The 19,035-nt window shown below is 42.4% G+C and overlaps 1 protein-coding gene across 1 annotated transcript in view; it reads left to right on the plus strand.

Annotated features, from left to right (window-relative positions):
• Positions 1–19,035, plus strand: part of LOC121685223 — a 31,117-nt gene that overhangs the window by 9,277 nt on the left and 2,805 nt on the right. Inside the window, exon 3 of the mRNA XM_042065625.1 lies at positions 18,252–18,629. Within this exon, the coding sequence (XP_041921559.1) occupies positions 18,252–18,629 (378 nt within the window). The remainder of the gene's footprint in view (positions 1–18,251; positions 18,630–19,035) is intronic.

Here is a 19,035-nt window from a genome sequence, read left to right on the forward strand (position 1 = left end):
CACGCTGTCGGCAGAGAGGCACAGGGGCTGCTCATGTAGAGGGGGATGGGTCTTCTGTGGGCAGGTGCTGTTTTGTGCTTCAAAGCGAGCAAAGAAGCGGTTCAGGTTGTTGAGCAACCAGCATGATTTGGCACCAAATTCAATTAGCAATGCGTGAGAAGAGAGACCTGCACGTTGTGTTCTTGGATTTGGCTAATGCTTTTGTGTCTGTGCCGCATAGTCTGTTGTAGGAGGCCTTTGATTATTTCAGAAATCCCGGGTAGCATTAAAAGCCTAGTAAAAGCATACTTTCTGGATATTAAATTATGTTTTACTACAGCTGATTACACCACAGGGTGGCAACAACTCGAGATAGGAATCATGGCCAGATGTACCATCTCCCCACTTGCTTTTACAATGGCAATGGAGGTCATCATTAGGGCCTCAAAATGGGCAGTGGGTGGGGAGAAGTTGCAGGGAGGGCCTCCACCGATTAGGGCTTTCATAGACGACATGACAACCTTGACGTCAACCGTTCCATGCACCAACAGGTTGCTGGATAAGTTAAATAGCAATCTGCAATGGGCCAGAATGAAGGTGAAACCAAGTAAGTCTAGGAGTCTCTCAGTTGTTAAAGGGATGGTAATCGATAAGAAGTTTGCTATAAATAAAGAGGTGATTCTCACAGTTCTGGAGAAACCAGTGAAGAGTCTAGGAAGGTGGTATGATGCAAGCCTTAGTGATAAATCACAGGTTGAAGACTTGAGACAGGTCACTAGGCAAGGTATTGTCCTCTGTCAAAGGTAGAGAGGTTGGAAAAAATGATCAACTCCTTTGTCAGAAAATGGCTCGGAGTACCACGCTGCTTAAGCAGTGTAGCCTTGTATGGGAAGGGCATTGTAGAGTTGCCAATATCTAGTCTGACAGAGGAATTTAAGTGTGCTAAGGCTAGATTGGAAATGACTCTTACTCAGTCCAAGGACCCAGTGCTGAGGAAAGTTGCACCCACAGGTAATGCAGGGAGGAAGTGGAACCCAGAGCAGGCAGTTAAGCAAGCTCAATCAGCATTGAAGCATAGGGATATAATGGGCCATGTGCAGCACGGGCGGGGGGGTCTAGGGGTGGACATGAGTAAACCCTTGTGGAGTAAGGCTTCTGCAGGAGAAAAGAGGAAAATGGTAGTGGAGGAAATGCATAGACAGCAGGAGGCTGTAAGATGTACTAAGGCAGTGTTGCAGGCAAAACAAGGGCAGTGGGTGAACTGGGAAGGGGTGGAAAAAAGACAGATTAAATGGAAAGATCTATGGGACATGGAAGCTGGTAGGATCAGATTTATGTTGGGTGCTACATACGATGTGCTCCCATCTCCCAAGAATTTAAGTCAATGGTTTGGTGAGGATGATAAATGCATACTTTGCTCGTGTGTGGGCAGGCTCCACCATATCCTATCAGGGTGCAAGGTAAGTCTCACCCAGGGGCGGTATACGTGGCGTCATAAGCAGGTATTGAAATGTGTGGCAGCGGCAATAGAGGATAAAAGGAGAGAAGTCAATTCATTAGCAGCTAGTAAAGGGGTAAGGCAAATTAACTGTGGACGTCAGGGGGATAAACCTTGTTCCGCGAAGTCCAGGTGTAAAACCGGCCAGTTGAAAAATGGGGCGGGCTGGGAAATGAAGGTTGATCTTGGCCAGCAGATGGCGGTACCTCCACATATAGTGAGTACTAAACTACGACCCGACGTAATTCTATGGTCGGATTCAGAGAAGATAGTTTACTTCATTGAACTCACTGTTCCTTGGGAAGACAGAGTGGAAGTGGCCAATGAGCTGAAGAGAGCTAAATACACTGAAATAGCAGAGGAGGCAGCCAAGCGAGGTTGGAGTGCATGATTAAGGCCTATAGGCCTATTGGAACTATTTGTGCAATTTTTACTTCGCGAAGTTGTCGCGAAATCAGGCATTTTAGATCGCAACAATCTCAAAAAATCCTCGCGAAATCCTGGAGGTACTGGATAGTGATTGATGTGTTCTGCATGTGCAAACTACTACTACTAATACTACTAATAGTAAATAGTAAACGTAGTGGAGATGTGGTATGATTTATCATGCTCATTGCTCAGTGATAGTGTGCTTGAATGTTCTTCCTGGTCAGGCCCATAGAAGCCAATGCACCTGTCTCTGTCTGAATAGTCAGCTGGATATAATGTGCAGCTGACCTGAATGTGCTGTGGAGTGCCATAGGCCAAACTTTACCAAGAACTTAATACGGAATCATAGTAATATTGCAAAAGGTATGGTGATGGTGCCTTTTTGGGAAGGAAAAGAGGATAGTTTACATGTAAACAGTTTTCTGAAAGGTCACTTTGTCAAAGCAGCCTACTCTAACCACGAATCTCCAGACATGATTTGTAAAACAGCTTATTGAAAAACTATGTGACCTCTTCTTGTATGCGATGGTTCTGCTCTGTTCATTTCCCACATATAAAGGGGGTGGCTTTTCAAACGTAAAAAGCAGAGATTTCATGAAGGGTAGAATTTGTTATTGGAGTTCTCTGACTAGTATGTGGCCGACTTGTTAAGTGTGCTTGCAAAGCAGCACACTTATTGTTCTTCCTAAGTTTTATTATTATTTTTCCCGTCTCCCTAATTTTTTGTCAGCTCTAGCGCCTAGGCCCTTTGGACAGAGACACCGTTCCAACTTTAAAACGTCCGGTCAGTACTGGTGTAAGTTGCTTGCGAAGATGACGTCAGGTGGGCGTGTCATTCGTCCGCCATATTGGATTGAACAGAAAGCTAAACTAAATTTTCACAGGTCACAAATTCGGTCAGAACGCTTTTTTGGTTTTCGAAAGCGTTTGCCCGTCACAGCCAAACGAAATCGGCGGCGAAGCTCCGAAACAGGAAGTCGTCCATATCTCAGGAACACTGTCACATATCGATACCAAATGTTGTATATGAACTGGGGACTCCAGTGTGAGGGTGCATAAGCTAAAAAAAAAAAAAAATATTCCAAAAGTTTCCAGCATTTGGCAAAACACCCACAGGTATTTGGTAACTATCACCTTTCACCTTTGCACTTGCACTTCTATCATGTACAATGCCTTCCAAGTATGCACAATGTCTCTGGGCAGCCACAATGTCTCCGGGCAACCTTGCCCAATCATGAAATCCTTGCTCTGCCATGGGGTAGTATGGACTTACGAACTGAAGTAGCAAGGAGAACATTAGCTATTTATAGCTGACGTAGTACAGTTATTTTCACATTGACGGTATTCAAATTAAATTTTTCATTATTGTTAAATATCATGATGGGAGAGTATTATTAAAAATGTTACAAGTATGCATATGTTTACAGGCATTTAGGTTTTACTGTGTTGTTTTGTTGTAAAGACATGCAAGGCATTCTGGGCCATGTAATGAACAGTGTTCGGCAGCACTCCATACGTATTAATATGAATAGGTGTTTCTGTAAACCTAGGGACAATAAACAGCTATTTCTGGTAATCGCTCATTGAAGAGGAAACTATGATAAAAAGATTGTTTTCCTAAAAGCATGGTGTTGACAAAAGAATAAGCAGGAAATGCCACGTTAATCTTAAATAGCCTACATCTGAACGCTAGGTGGCAACGTTGTATTACATTTCACTAAATGCGGTGGAATTAGTGTGAGCTTCTCAAGGAAGTAAGGTGCAAATATTATGTAATTTATCATGGGAAATTATTGGAAATGTTATTTCTTGTTTATTCTAATTGCAAACCACACACATCCATTCGTAATCACACGTACAGTGGGCATCGCTTTCAAATGGCCACTTCAGTCGCGCATTACGAGGCGTGAAGCTGCGTGAAGCTTTAGTACCACTTTCAGCCACTGTGCGTCGCTCTGCCACTGTACATCGCTCTGCCTGCCGCCCCTTCTGAAAAAGCTCGATTTACCTCGATTTAGACTACTTGGGTATGGCTTAAGGCTTGACTACACGGTGGTAACGGAAATCGAAATTTGCTGTCTACATTATTGTCAGTGTTGGGTTAACGCAACTACGCAAATCAAAACAGTGGTGTGATAATTGAGCCAGTAGAGAAATAACTGTTCAGAATTAGTCTGTAGCCTTGGGTAGGCTTCTGCAACGTTTTTAACAGGCTACGCTATAGAGGCTTACCCACGTTTTGGTTTCGCAAATTAATTTGCCCTACTTCTTGACTGCAATGTAGTCAATTGACTGCTTGACATGTCATTTTTATTTTTCTGTACAATAAACAAATACATCTGCTTTATGCCGCAGAATTACAGTAATATTTGGAACTTACATAGTCCAATGCATCGTTACACTACGTTAGTGTTTCCCAAAACCATAGTAGCAACGAACGTTCGCAACCACTATCATAAAGTTATGTAGTTACAACTATACCTCTCGACCTGTGGTAGAATGCTAGTAGAAGCATAGTTCCAGGGATCTTCATGTCAAAGACGTCACTGACGCCAGTTATTTGTTTGCAAATTAATAATTATAAATATATTTAGGTTTCTAATTGATATTTACACTTCTAACCACCATACATCCATATTTTAAAATGCCCAAGGCAGAAAATACATAAATTAAAAGTCAATTTGCAGCCATGTGCACGTAAGTAAAAGTCACACCTGCAGATAATAATAAGGTGGTGCACACTTTTTGACGAGTCAGCTGAGAATATGTAGCCTTTGATTTTCATGGAGGGGGGGGGGTCCTTGTTAGTTTACGCAAACCAAGCCAAGAAGGCTGATTCTGATTTTGATAATATGATCTGCACAAAAGATAAACTTAGGTAAACAACAATGTCAATATTGTTGTCAAAATCTTAACCCAGATTCGAACTCTTGGACAGGGGACTGGTAACTGCTGTGCAACGGCAGCTGTCATCTGCCGGCCTTAACGCAATGCGCCACAGAAGTATGTGCAGGTGCCCGTTCACGTGCTACTAAACGTCATTAACCACCTTAGTCCAGACTACTGAAGTTTGGAAACTATCATGGTCCAAACTTACAGTACTATGTAAGTACGACAGTTTTGGGAAACAGTCGTAACTTACATGTTGGTTAGTTGAACGATGCATCCTGTTAGTAAAACGCTAACCTCCGTAGTTGTACGGGAAACGCACCCAAGATCAGCTTGTAGGCCATTAGCAATCTGTTTATTTTATTTTATGAAACCTACACAGTAGATCACATGCCACATTCTCACTTTCAATAGACAGATGCAATAGCCATTGGTCAAGTATTGAGTATAAAGCAATTAAGATAGTACCCTATACAAAAAGTACTTCATACTATCATAAAAATTCGTTAAAAACGAATAGCATTTTACAACTTGACAAAACACTGGATTAAATATCGTAGGCACAGGAGAAAACTTGTACATCCATTGGCCCGTGGGGAGATCACATGCCAGTTGCCTCTCCCTTCAGTGCTATGACTCGTTCGGCTGTGAGCTTGTTTCGCCAAAAAAAAACTATTGCAAATATCAATGCGTCTTTGTTCATGGGTTTGGTCTCACAGCAGAGGCTTAGACAACTATGACCCACGTTTTGGTTTCGTAATTTACCCTACTTATTGACTGCAATGTAGTCAATTGACTGCTTGACAGGTTATTTTTATTTTTCTGTACAATACACAAATACATCTGCTTTATGCCGCAGAATTACGCACTTGGCCAGCCTATAGAACGGGCACATTTGAGAGAATAGAGAATGTACGCACGCAAGAATCTGTAGGCTATTTGTGGCTGGTTACCAGCAAACAATGTTTAATGCATTAACTCAAGACGTCAAACATTTACTAAACAATACAAACAGAAAGGATGCAGCAGGCAGCAAATGTAGAAGAGTCATTTCCAGTGGAAGAACAAAATGCTGAATGAAGCCCAAAGATATGAAGGCATATCTGGCAAGTTGTTATTTTTTGAAGACGTAAATGGTTGGGCTATAGGCGTAGTTTGCAAGAAGGAGACATAAAGCGTGAGCATGCCACACTATCCACAGCTGTGTGGTAGGGGGGGGTAGGAGGATTACTGTTAGCGCAGGATTTATATAAAATTCTTCAACAGAAGGCCTGCCTCGAATGCAGGCATGCCCAAAAAAAGGCCTGTGGTTTGCGCAGCCTACAGTAAGTAGGTCTTAGTGAGTTAGGAGTCCCACTTCATTTCAGCTGTCTCAGAGGTGGAAAGTTGCGTTCGTTGGGGGCAGGGCCGGATTAACAATTCATAGACCCTTAGGAACAAATGTCTGATCCCGCCCCCCAGCCAACGTGAATCGGGCAGTCAGTTAATAGGCCTATCGTGAAGATTTGTATTGCCATTTAAGGCACGAGCGCATCTGTGAGGCCAAGCCTCACCAAGTAGCCCGTTTGTTTACAACTAACATTACATTTAATTAAACTGCTTATAGGCTATGCCGAAATAGTTTCAACATTTTGAATATCAGTGTCGGGTGAATTAGGAAATGCCTTATGGCTGAAAGCTGCTTGGGATCCCCCCTGTCAAGCAATAACCATACAAAAAGTTAAAAACAGATGACATGATGCGCGTCACTGACATAATGCGCAAATAATATAGCCTAGATATTCCAATATATTCGAATACATGTGTTTATTTTAGAGGGGATATTCATTCGAACGTCATTTTTGAGCAATTTTGACAGCCCTAGTCCACTGTAGGCTACGCCAATCGTCTATTAACACCTTCCACCTAACCCCGGTGAGTGGGGGTCGCTATAATGCGTGTGAAATAGCACCATTGAGTAGCCTATGCGAAATAGCCTTAAAATCGTTCCGGTGTTGTGTGCCTTCTGGTTTCTCCACCTACTGGTTTCCTTGCGCGTGCATGCGCTGCAGCAGTTGTCAGACATTCACAAACAAGTTGTTTTAGGCGGTTTGAAGTCGCTTTTCATACGCCATGAGCGCTTGGCTACATTACAGCCACTCAGACAAAAGACATGTAAAAAATATATGTTTTGAAAACTAACATTAAACTGGATTCGATCCCGCAAAAGCAACACACGCGTGACTCTCTCCATCCTGATTCCCTACTCTTTGAGCCAACTAATATGTTACGCGAATCAATTAACTATTGTAGGCTACCATTAATTAATAACGTAGGCAACACCCAGGTAACATGTTGTCCAGGCTATCTGAAACAAGGGGTTGCCTCTCATCTACAACAACTGGTTACCTTGGGCTGCTACAGTCGTCAGTGCACAGTAGGCCTATGCTACTCTTTGTGGTTGATCAACTAAAAATAAAAGATGTATTTGGTGATGACGTTAATGTAGGCCTAGTAGACCTAAATTCTGAGAAATTAAATGGTACGAGAAACGATCTACATAGCGCACCAGACCGTGATGTCTTCAAGGGTTGAATGAAGGGAGTTTGCAAAAATGAGTGTATTTTTCAAGTCAATAAACATTATTATTTTCGAATGTCTTTGTCAGGGAACATCTGACTTTTAAAAACCATAGGCCTGGTAGTCGCTCAGACAAGGAGTTATAACATAAAGGCAATACCATTTGTGTCACCTAATGCAGTTCAGTGAATTAGCAAGATACCATCAGAAGGCAACAATCATAAAGCACAGTGCGCGCGTTCTCTCTCCCCTGCGCATGAAGCTGTCTGCGTGTTGTAGGCTAGATTTGCGTGAGTTCTTTCTATCTGCTTCCTTTTGTGAGTTGCGACCACCTAGGCTATGTTATAGACGTTCTATGAGGTACCAGTGTTTAGCTGTGTCACAAAACAATAAGCTTTGTCAGACTACTTTTAAAATGATATTCAGGGCTATATACATTTTAAACATTCGGGGCTGAAGACCCGACAAAGCCTTGCGTTAATTCTTCAGGTGGGAAGTGTCAGGAATTTTCATACGAGAGACGCTCTCATTGGTGGTTAGTATATGAAGTAGGGAATTGACAGCAACATATCCAATCACATTATGAAAGATGCTGAATTTAACATAAACTGCGATGTTTGATTTTAAATTAATATAAATTTAGCCGGGACTGTAAGCTGGCACACGTGGGTGCTCAATGTTTTCAGTGGGTGCTCGAGAGACGGAGCATCCACGGTATCGGCGCCTATGACAAGCGTATCTCGCGGTTGCATCCATGACAAACAAACATGCAATGTGAACGTCTGGGATTGGGGAGAGCACTAAATGCTCTTCTGAATAAGCACGAAGTCAAGCCTTTAAATAAAAAACACTCTTTAATAATCAAAGAAATAAACGCTAATGAAGTAAACTTGTGACCATCAAAAATAGTTTATCGCCTGTAACTCCGTGATAACAGGACGTAACAGGAAGGCATTTGGCTGAGCAACGGAGGTTAATATGCTCTATATTTTGTCCAAATGATGTCTGTCTATCATCGTTGCACTCGGAGAAAACCAGAATGTTTAATTTGTCCAGCGTTTCTTCTACGGCTGCAAACGGGATTCACTCGCTGTTAACCAAATATTTCTTTATTAGGGCAGGGCAGGCATATTTCTGGCTATTAAATTATTTCTAAACCAGTCTGCTAAAGTCTGTAGTGAAGTCTGTGTAGGGTTTTCCAGCTCCATTTCTTTTTACGAGACACCCTGCTCACTTGAGACCTCTGCCGGTTATTGCAGCGTCACTGGAAAAATACAAATTAAAGTCGCGTGATGCCGCGTGATCCCGCGGCGGACCGCGAGGGAAGCTGGCCAAGTCGAAGCACTGCCCACTGTACACATTTAATACTGGAAGACTCTCATTTCGTTTATTTGATGTTGCCACAACAGCAACAGGAACAGACTTCAGAGCAAAGATTCTAGAACAGAGCTTCAGAGAGACACGTTTTGAGTTCGTGGCCAAGTACCCCAAAATATCAGTTTCCATGTGTATGCTGGATGGTGTGCTTCCTTTATGAAAGTAAGTGTTTTATAGAGTTACAGACATAATGAGTCATGTTGTAGTGGTCTACATAAATGTGCCCCTTCTGTTATTAGAATGCTAAGCGGAGATTTAACATCATTCATTTCTTGTGTGGCTAGAAGCTAGCTAGCTAGGTCATAGGGAGATGTTGCTGTAACGTTATGGGATTTATGTTGCTTAGCGTAATGCCATGGTCATTTGATATGAGATGCTTGTACTCGTAACTTCATCACTCGTAACTTTAGGATAGGGATGCACGATATATCATCACTCGTAACTTTACTCGTAACTTTAGGATAGGGATGCACAATATACTGTATCATCACTCGTAACTTTAGGATAGGGATGCATGATATATCGGCGGCTGATATATTATTGGCCGATAAGTAAAAAAATGAAAATATTGTTATCGGTCCGATAAAAGAATTCTGGCCGATAATTTGCGCCGATATTTTTTAAAGTCCTAATTTAGGCCTAACGAGTAAACAAACTCGTTAGTGGGACGAGTACATAAGTAGGCCTAGTTCTAAGTTGTGTTTTAGTATTATATTTGCATTACTTTAGCTTGGGTTTTGTATTATTACCTAGAAATATGCTAACCATTCCTGCTCCAGTTCCAGACAGGTCATCATAATAAGTTATTAAAACCTTCGGGGCTAACGCCTTTCATTTCTGCTGCAGCAGGTTGTGCGCAATAGAGTAAACGGACATAAGATACAGTCTGAGGAGTTGCAGCTTTATTCAGTTACCCGCAGTTGAAACTAAACCTAACTAAAGTTTCCCTCACAAACTCTGATTTGGTCGCTATACTGTAGCTTATTCCCAGCTGAGCCGTTTATGAGTGCTTAGTCCTAAATGAAAACGATTCATACTCTAGCCACTCACTCGCAATTCACTGACGTCAGGTTCACTTAAAGGAGCCACACATACTGTAGGGCTATGCTACTGTTATGTTGACTGCTGTACTATTGAGGACTATTATGAGTTCTGTCCATCATTTGGTGGTAGGTAAAATTACTGCAATAAAATTATGCTTATTAAATGCTTTCCCCAAATCACTTTTCTCAATTTTTTTTCAAGAGTAATATTATCGGTTATCGTATCGGTATCGGCCACAACAAACCAATCAATATCGGTTATCGTTATCGGCCCTAAAATTCCATATCGGTGCATCTCTACTTTAGGACTCCTATTTTTTTTTACTAAGAGTAATTCAGGAAGCATTTTAGCCCTAAAAGTAGCGCCTGAGTCTGTGACAGCTTAAGCGAGGACTCCTAATAAGACCGATTCACAAACAATGTTTTGTGGTGGCATTTCACGTCGCGATGTTTTGAAATGCGTCTAACAATCACGAGGGAACAATTTTGCATTGTAACGTTAGGCATAACTAAGGGATGCAGTAACACCACCAACAACAACCAAAACTAGCCTATTTATTGTTTACATGTACATTAAATGTAACGTTTCATTGTGAATCAAATTAAAAGATATCCTCTTTGCAACCGTTGGCATAGGCATATGGTGACGGATTAATTTAATAATGTTGCTGCGTGAATCACGGTAAGCGCGAATGAAGTGGCCACTTCTTAACCCTTAAAGGTGTAGGTTTTTGAACGTTCTAAGTTCCGCAACAATTGAAGGTTCTAAAATTCTATGTTGAATTCAATGAACCCAGAGATTCTTTAGAACGTTCATTTCTCAACATTCCCGTCACACCAGTGTGACTGTACTCCTTTAAGGGTTAATGGGACTCACTGTATGGAAGTAGGCTAGGTAAAATAGAGATGTTTAAAATAAGATAAAGTTAGGATATGCCCGCTTGATAACTGGCCTTTGGCCATAGCAACCATCCATTTAGAACGACTGGCCTTCATAGCAACCAAGGATCTTAGCTGTGATTCATGTAGCTACAGTATGCATGCAATGTGATTCAAAGTATAGAAAGGTGATGAAATATACAGAGACAGGTCAAGACATATAGTGCAATGTAGACAGTAGTATACAGTTGATTTACAGAAGGTAGTTTAGAGTAATATGAATTAAATATAAATATGTGCAGTGTATTAGAAGTTATCTCATACAATAAGTAGAATAATGTATGTAGATGAAGCAGTAACATTATAATAGTAGAAATAATTATATAGATATATGCAGTGTATTAACAGAATATAATAAAACAGAATAAATATGGATATTCAATATGACAAATATATAACAGATATGTACATAACATACAGCTATGTGCAGTGTGAAAACAGTGTCATTGTAGTGCAGAAACAACATTATAAGAGTAGTAAGAATAAGTCTATGTGCAGGATGAATAGTATAAAGATCAGTAGAATAACTATGTATAAATGTAATTACAGTAGGCCTATGTACATTTGTAAATAAATAGAAAACTATGGGTGAGAGGGATAAATTAATTTTATTTAATCGTAAAAGTAAATTGCAATTAAAAATCTTTCCAGTAGGCTTTAATGTCATGCAAAAAGTACAACCAAAGCTGAGCTTAATCAACTAGAACGTCTAAAGAACCAGAACTTGAGTGAAGTTTTTTGCTGGGTCCCAGGCCATGTTGGTCTGAGGGGAAATGAGAAAGCGGACAGTGCTGCTAAGCAAGCCCTCAATGAAGAAGTCACAGAATGTCAAATCCCTGCCCCAGACCTTAAACCTATACTGAACTCTTACATCTCAGATAAGTGGCAATCTGAGTGGGATTAATGTACCAACAACAAGCAAGGAATGTGAATTTTGGCACATTTTCATGATCCACTGGGTCGTTATGGGCCACACAAAATACGGTGTTGCTAAAATTACTCCAATTGTGGCTATTAGAGACATGCGTTCATGAGTATCCAGCTACATTCAATGAGTTTAAAATACATACACACACAAAAAAAAAACATCACTAATGTTGTGGACATTCCTTTATTCTGAGATACATCAATAGGCTCTCAAAACAATCCCAAACAGACATAAGGTCTTTATAGAGCAAATCCATATAGATTATTTGTCAAATAAACCAGTAAAACAGAATTAGGGGATGGAATATATAACATTCACACTCATAGCTCATATTTTTAAAATAAATCAGTGAAAAAGTATCCTGACAAACAAGCAGCATTGTAATGCCTTAGTCATATTTCATAATTTCAATTTTTTCTCTAGGTTACCTGATAGCCCAGTTTGAGAGGTGCAAGATGCGTGACATTATTTATTTTTGCAGCCAATCACTGCTGTTGTTTTATTTTATTGATTTGATTTCAGTCATAGAAGCTAAATTCGAAGGCAGGCCACGGGTAAAATCCAACGAACCGCATTCACCCCGCAAGGCAATAGTTGAATAGAGCTTTTGAGGTATTGCTACTGCTCCAACACTGAAAGGCACTGTTAGAATGCTTGGATCAAGCCAGGTTCAGCATAGCGTATGTCACTGTCTGCTCACGTTGGTGACCGGACCAGGGCAAGCACACTTTCGCAGTTCCCGCCGGAAATGCAGTCTAGTTTTGGTTGCTGTCCTCAAGTAAAGCTAGATAACTAACTATAGCCTGGCCTGCTGATCTCAACTAAAGCTAGCTAGTTTAACTGTAGCCTGGGCAGTGTTGTATAAAGTACTAGAAAGCAATACTTGAGTAAAAGTACAAGTATCGCACTAGAAAAAGACTTTGGTAGAAGTGAAAATTACCTTTTAGAATATTACTTAAGTAAAAGTCTTAAAGTATCTGATATATACTGTACTTAAGTATCAAAAGTAATTTTCTGATATTTCTGTTCATATTCAAAAGAAGCTGGTTTTCAAAGTTGCCAGAATTCAGTGCTTGGGAGTTTCAGGCCCAAGACCGGCCCATGTTTTCCATAGTGGTGGAAATTGGATAAATGAAGCAACATTTCAGCTCTTACTATCCTGTAGTTTTTATTAGTACAATGCAGACATGTGGACTCGAGTCACATGACTTGGACTCGAGTCAGACTCGAGTCATGATTTTAATTACTTCATACTCGACTTGATAAAATTCGGCATGACTTGCGACTCGACTTGGACTTGAATACTATTCACTCGAGACTTGACTCGGACTTTGCCTCTTTAACTTGTAATGACTTGACAGGTCTCGAGTCAATAAATGAATTTCCTGATCGTGGACCAGTCACCCCAGAGATGCTTTCACCTCGCAACGAAAAAAACAAAATACACATAGTGGACACAAACAGGCAGAGCACAGTGATCAGTGCTGCTCTTACCACCACGCATCACGCACACTGTGTGTAGGGCACCAAGAGACAGAGGAAGGACCAATTATAAATAAATATTAGCTTTACTGCAAACTGATTTGCATTTTTGTTTGAGAACGTTTACAATGTCAAAATGTATCAACAGCATGTTACATAAGGATGATCCAACTTGAACGTATGCTAGCGGCCTACTCCATTTAATTGAGAACGCGTCTCAGCGCGCACGAAAGGGAGAGAAACGTGGGCCTATGAAGGGAAATCATGAAGGAAACAAAGACGAGATTAGAGGAAATTGCGGATTTATCCGGTGCTCACTACTGTTATAAACTGTGAGAGCCAGGGCACTTTGACATAGGCTGCAAATGGACAAGAATATGAAGAGTTGTCTTTGCTTTTGTGTAATGGAACTGGTGAGTCTTGATGTCTTCAATAATTAGTTTACATGAAGCACATGATCTTATGCCGATTGAAACGCATTCCACGTAGCTAGGTGGCTACTGGCTATACCAGGCTCATAATCCACTTTTAATTGCAAACAGAAAATGTCTAGCAAGCATGATGTTATTACATGCTTTTATTTCCATAGGAATGAAAGCTGTTTGTGCCAACTTAATATCATGCGTATCGTTGTTAATATTGTGCTATACATGTGGCACAAACAATGTTAGAGTTTGTGGACTAGCCATAGCTATATTTGAACGGAGCTGGTAAAAAAAACATCGTTAGGAGAACGTGTGGACAGTGGCACACAATGGGCTTAAAGTGACAGTGCACCTTTTACAAATGAGTTAAAAAGCATCACATGTATAGTATTTAAGAAATGAATACTTTAAAACAAAATTACTTTGTCATCATTATCCTTTAAATAAATAGAAGTGTTTTACTTTTACCTTTGTGGTTACTCAGTAATTTTGTGATTTATGCTTTATTTAATATGCCATATAAGAAGCTTGAAACCTAAAATATTTAACTGCAGCTATTTACTAATGTAGCCTATGTGACGATTCTTCTCGTCACCATTTATTGTAATCATTAACCATGACCTTGGCTTCCCTTATGAGTCGCCACTGGCAGACAGCCTAATAAATTGTTTGCAGGCAAATCTGTGGCCTAGCGCAGTGAACTGCCATCAGTCAAATTAGTACTCATCCTTACAGTGGACACCGCAATTTGGAAAAACAATATATATTTGCTGCTATGAGTGTCTTGTAGCTATCCGTTTCGTACAGATTACTCAGGTATGCTTATGCGTATATTTCACAGGTATGCGCATGCATATATCGTAAAAGATTTCAAGAGAAAACCATTGAACATATTTTAATCTGTATTTATAAAAAAAAATACTGTAGATTAGATTGATGTGTTAAAATTATGATCGATAGTCTAATAATGGCATTATTAAGTGAAGAGTACCTGATGACTTGTTCAGGACTTGAAAAAGATTGGGACTTGGACTTGGACTCGACTTGGCTTTGAGGTGACTTGGACTTGGACTCGACTTGCCCTTCTCTGTCTTTACTTGGGACTTGACTTGGACTTGACTGCTAAGACTTGGGACTTACTTGTGACTTGCCAAACAGTGACTTGGTCCCACCTCTGGTACCATGGTTCAACAAATGTGTAAAGGTTATATAATAATTCACTTCAACTAAGAAGTTAACAAAAAATATTCCACTATTCCACAAGTTAACAAAAACAGAAAGAAAGAAAGCCTTTGAAATGTAGCCTATCCCACACTTCCACAAAGAGGCATATTGAACTAATGTTTAGGCTACATGTTTTTTGCATGAGTACTGTAATTGCAAACAATATTGTTGTTTGGTGATTTAGCCTACTCCTTTACTACAACCCTCTTCTGAGCAAACAAGGCATATAGGTTTATCATGTAGGGTATTTGCTCTTTCTTACATTAAATAACTTTAATTTATCCTCTCTACTTGTCCCTGTAGTCATGGCATCCTCATCACTAATTTCGGGCTCATCATTTTCAGTGGTCGACTGGTTGATCTGCTGCTCAGTCTCTCCTGGCCTCTCATCCATCCTTCCTGACGCTTGTGTTTACTGTAGGGCCGGCTCGGCTATCTGTATCTGAGAAAAAGTTTTGGAAAAGACGGGCTATATGGACCCAACCAAATCTTTTTGGGAGGGGAGAACTCCCTCACGTAGGCTACAACCCATGCAGAGGCATTGCATTGGTGTCATGCACAGAATGCGGAACGTGTCCTACTTTAAGAAAAGATAGGCTAACGTGACAAATGTCAATATATTTTTCCTCGACCGGCCCAAAAGTGAAGCGGCCCACCGGGAATTCTCCCGATTTCCCACCCCGGGCCTGATTCAGTCTTACTCTTCTTGGACTGAAGACAAGTCCTGCGATGCTAAATAGCCTTTCACAGGCCACTGAGGCAGGTAGTGGAGTGTTCAGCTTCACAGAAAGCTGCCAATGTACAGAAACATTCCTTGCAAATACGGCCACGGGTGTATGACTTTATCTTCACCATTACCCTGTTCACCGAGTTCACCACTATCGTTGGGGTGGTCGTCTATGATAACAGGAGCCATGGCTGACAGGGGATGTCTTCAGGCTGCTGAGGGCCAGAGACAAAGCTGGGGATGAAGCTGGCATGAGAAAAGCGAGAGCCAACCTGTCCCGTGGCATCAAGGAAGCAAAAAAGGAATACACTCACAAGATAACCACCCACTTCAAAGACAGCAGGAACGCACAAAGCCTATGGCAGGGTATTCAGGCCGACTACAAGCCCGCGCCACAGAGCTGTGAGAGCAACATCCCTCTGCTCAACAACCTGAACCGCTTCTTTGCTCGCTTTGAAGCACAAAACAGCACCTGCCCACAGAAGACCCATCCCCCTCTACATGAGCAGCCCCTGTGCCTCTCTGCCGACAGCGTGAAGAGGACACTTGCTGCTATCAACACCCGTAAGGCAGCAGGCCCAGACAACATCCCAGGTCGTGCGCTGAAGGACTGCGCTGAGGAGCTTAAGTATGTCTTCACAGACATCTTTAACACTTCCCTGAAGCAAGCCATCGTCCCATCATGTTTCAAAGCTGCCACCATCATACCTGTGCCGAAGAAAACTGCTCCATCCTGCTTCAATGACTACCGCCCCGTGGCACTGACACCCATCATCATGAAGTGCTTTGAGCGGCTTGTCATGTCACACATCAAATCCATTCTCCCCCCCACCCTGGACCCCTTCCAGTTTGCATACCGAGCCAAACGGTCCACAGAGGATGCAATCTGCTCTGCCCTCCACCCAGCCCTCACCCACCTGGAAAAAAGAGACTCATATGTGAGATTGCTGTTTATAGACTTCAGTTCTGAATTCAACACCATAATACCACAACAACTCATCTGCAAGCTTGACAAACTGGGACTCAGTACCTACCTCTACATCTGGCTACTGGACTTCCTCTGTCAGAGGCCTCAAGTAGTACGTGTTGGCAACAATATCTCAAGCAGCATCACACTGAGCACGGGGGACCCCCAAGGCTGCGTGCTCAGTCCGCTGCTCTTCACCCTGCTGACGCATGACTGCACTGCAACCTACAGCAACAACCACATAGTGAAATTTGCTGACGACACAACTCTGGTGGGTCTCATCACCAAGGGCGACGAGACTCAATACAGGTTGGAGGTCGACCTTCTGACCACGTGGTGCAGGGACAACAACCTTCTGCTGAACGTCAGCAAGACCAAGGAGATTGTTGTTGACTTCCGGAGAGGTCACACCCAACACCTGCCACTGACCATCGACGGTGCTGTGGTGGAGAGAGCGAGCAGCACCAAATTCCTGGGGGTGCACATCAGTGAAGACCTCTCCTGGACCACCAACACTGCATCACTGGCGAAGAAAGCTCAGCGCCGCCTGTACTTCCTGCGGAAACTCAGGCGAGCAAGTGCTCCACCAGCCATCATGACCACATTCTACCGAGGCACCATTGAGAGCATCCTCTCCAGCTGTATCGCTGTGTGGGGCGGAAGCTGCACTGAATACAACAGGAAAGCCCTGCAGCGCATAGTGAACACAGCTGGAAGGATTATTGGTGCTTCACTCCCCTCCCTGAAGGACATTTACACCTCCCACCTCACCCGCAAGGCGACCACAATTGTGAGTGATGCAAGTCACCCTGCTCACAATTTGTTTGATCTACTGCCCTCTGGGAAGAGGTACAGAAGCCTGCGCTCCCGCACCACCAGACTCACCAACAGCTTCATACACCAGGCTGTTAGGATGCTGAACTCTCTCCCCCCTCCACCCTCAGCTACATAACATCCTGGACTTTGGACCCACAATGGCTGCCTTGCACTACTCCACTTGTACACTTGCACACTTTGCAACTTCTTGTTGTTGTCCTGTTGTCCTGAAAACACTTCTGAACACACTTCTGCTGCTCTTACATAACTTGCACCTCTACGCCACTTGCATACTTAGGTCAAACAGAACTACCTCAGCCATTTATTGGCCTGACTTTTACACTATTATATTGACTGTCCACTGTATGCACAAGTGCACAATTTCAACCCAAATTTTGCTGCTCTTATTTCTTCATTGTATGTGCCTTCTTCTTTACTTTTTATATTGTTTACTTGAATGTTATGTTTGTCTGTGGACCTAATTGGTAAAATATGTCTTGTCTCCACCGTGGGATAGTGGGAAACGTAATTTCGATCTCTTTTTATGTCTTGACATGTGAAGAAATTGACAATAAAGCAGACTTTGACTTTGACTTTATAGTGCACAAAAACATGCATCTTGGGGTTGGTGGCACGGTTTGGGGTTGGGGTTGGTGGCACGATTTGGGGTTGGTGGCACGGTTTGGGGTTGGGGTTGGTGGAATGGTTTGGGGTTGGTGGCACAGTTTGGGGTTGGGGTTGGGGTTGGTAGCATTTGGGGTTGGTGGCACGGTTTGGGGTTGGTGACACGGTTTGGGGTTGGGGTTGGTGGCATTTGGGGTGCTTAATGTTTGTTCGCCGAGGGCACCAAAAGTCAATAATAATATAATTATATTAATTATGATAATTATGTAGATACCTTATCGACCAAATCACTGTTTGATTAGGACGATTTGGCTGAAGTTTTACCAGTATCCCTGTGTTTTCCAGTGAGTCTGAAACAGCCCAACATCTCTCTCATCTCAGAAGAAGAGGGGGGTGCATCGTGTCTCCCAAACCCACAGAGGTCAGAGGGCACAGTACGACCCCAGACCCTAGAGGTCACCAAAGGTCACAATTTCTCCATCGTCTGCTCCTCTGAGCCTCAGGGGTACACAGGAGGCTCCTTCCGGCTCCTCCTCAGCGGGTCAAACCAAACCTGGAGAGAACCAGCACAGGACCACTCGGCACAGCACCACTTGGCCTGCTTCCTCTTCCATGAGGCCAACGACTTCCACCAGGGCAACTACAGCTGTGTGTTTGAGGTGACTGTAGGCTCTCGCCACTTCAACTCCACTCCGTCTGAACTGCTCACTGTCACTGTTAAAGGTACGACCCAGTGCACCTGGCTGCACATTGCACAAGAGTGTGTGTGGGGAGTGTTACTGTCACGTTTGTACAATGAGCACAATACTTCGGAGTGAAATGATGCAAGTGTGTGTACAATTCTTCTTGTTTGTGGATACTAACTGATTTTGGTCATATTGTGGCTGTACGTACGTGTGTGTGTGTGTGTGTGTGTGTGTGTGTCTCTGTGTGTGTGTGTGTGTATATGTGTGTGTGTGTGTGTGTGTGCGCGTGTATATGTGTGTGTGTGTGTGTGCGCGTGCGTGTGTCTCTGTGTGTATGTGTGTGTGTGTGTATGTGTGTGTGTATATGTGTGTGCGCGCGTGCGTGTGTGTGTGTGTGTGTATGTGTGTGTGTGTGTGTGTGCGCGTGCGTGTGTGTGTGTGTG

The sequence above is a fragment of the Alosa sapidissima genome, chromosome 16 (genome assembly GCF_018492685.1).
Source record: "Alosa sapidissima isolate fAloSap1 chromosome 16, fAloSap1.pri, whole genome shotgun sequence".
Lineage (NCBI taxonomy): Eukaryota > Metazoa > Chordata > Actinopteri > Clupeiformes > Clupeidae > Alosa > Alosa sapidissima.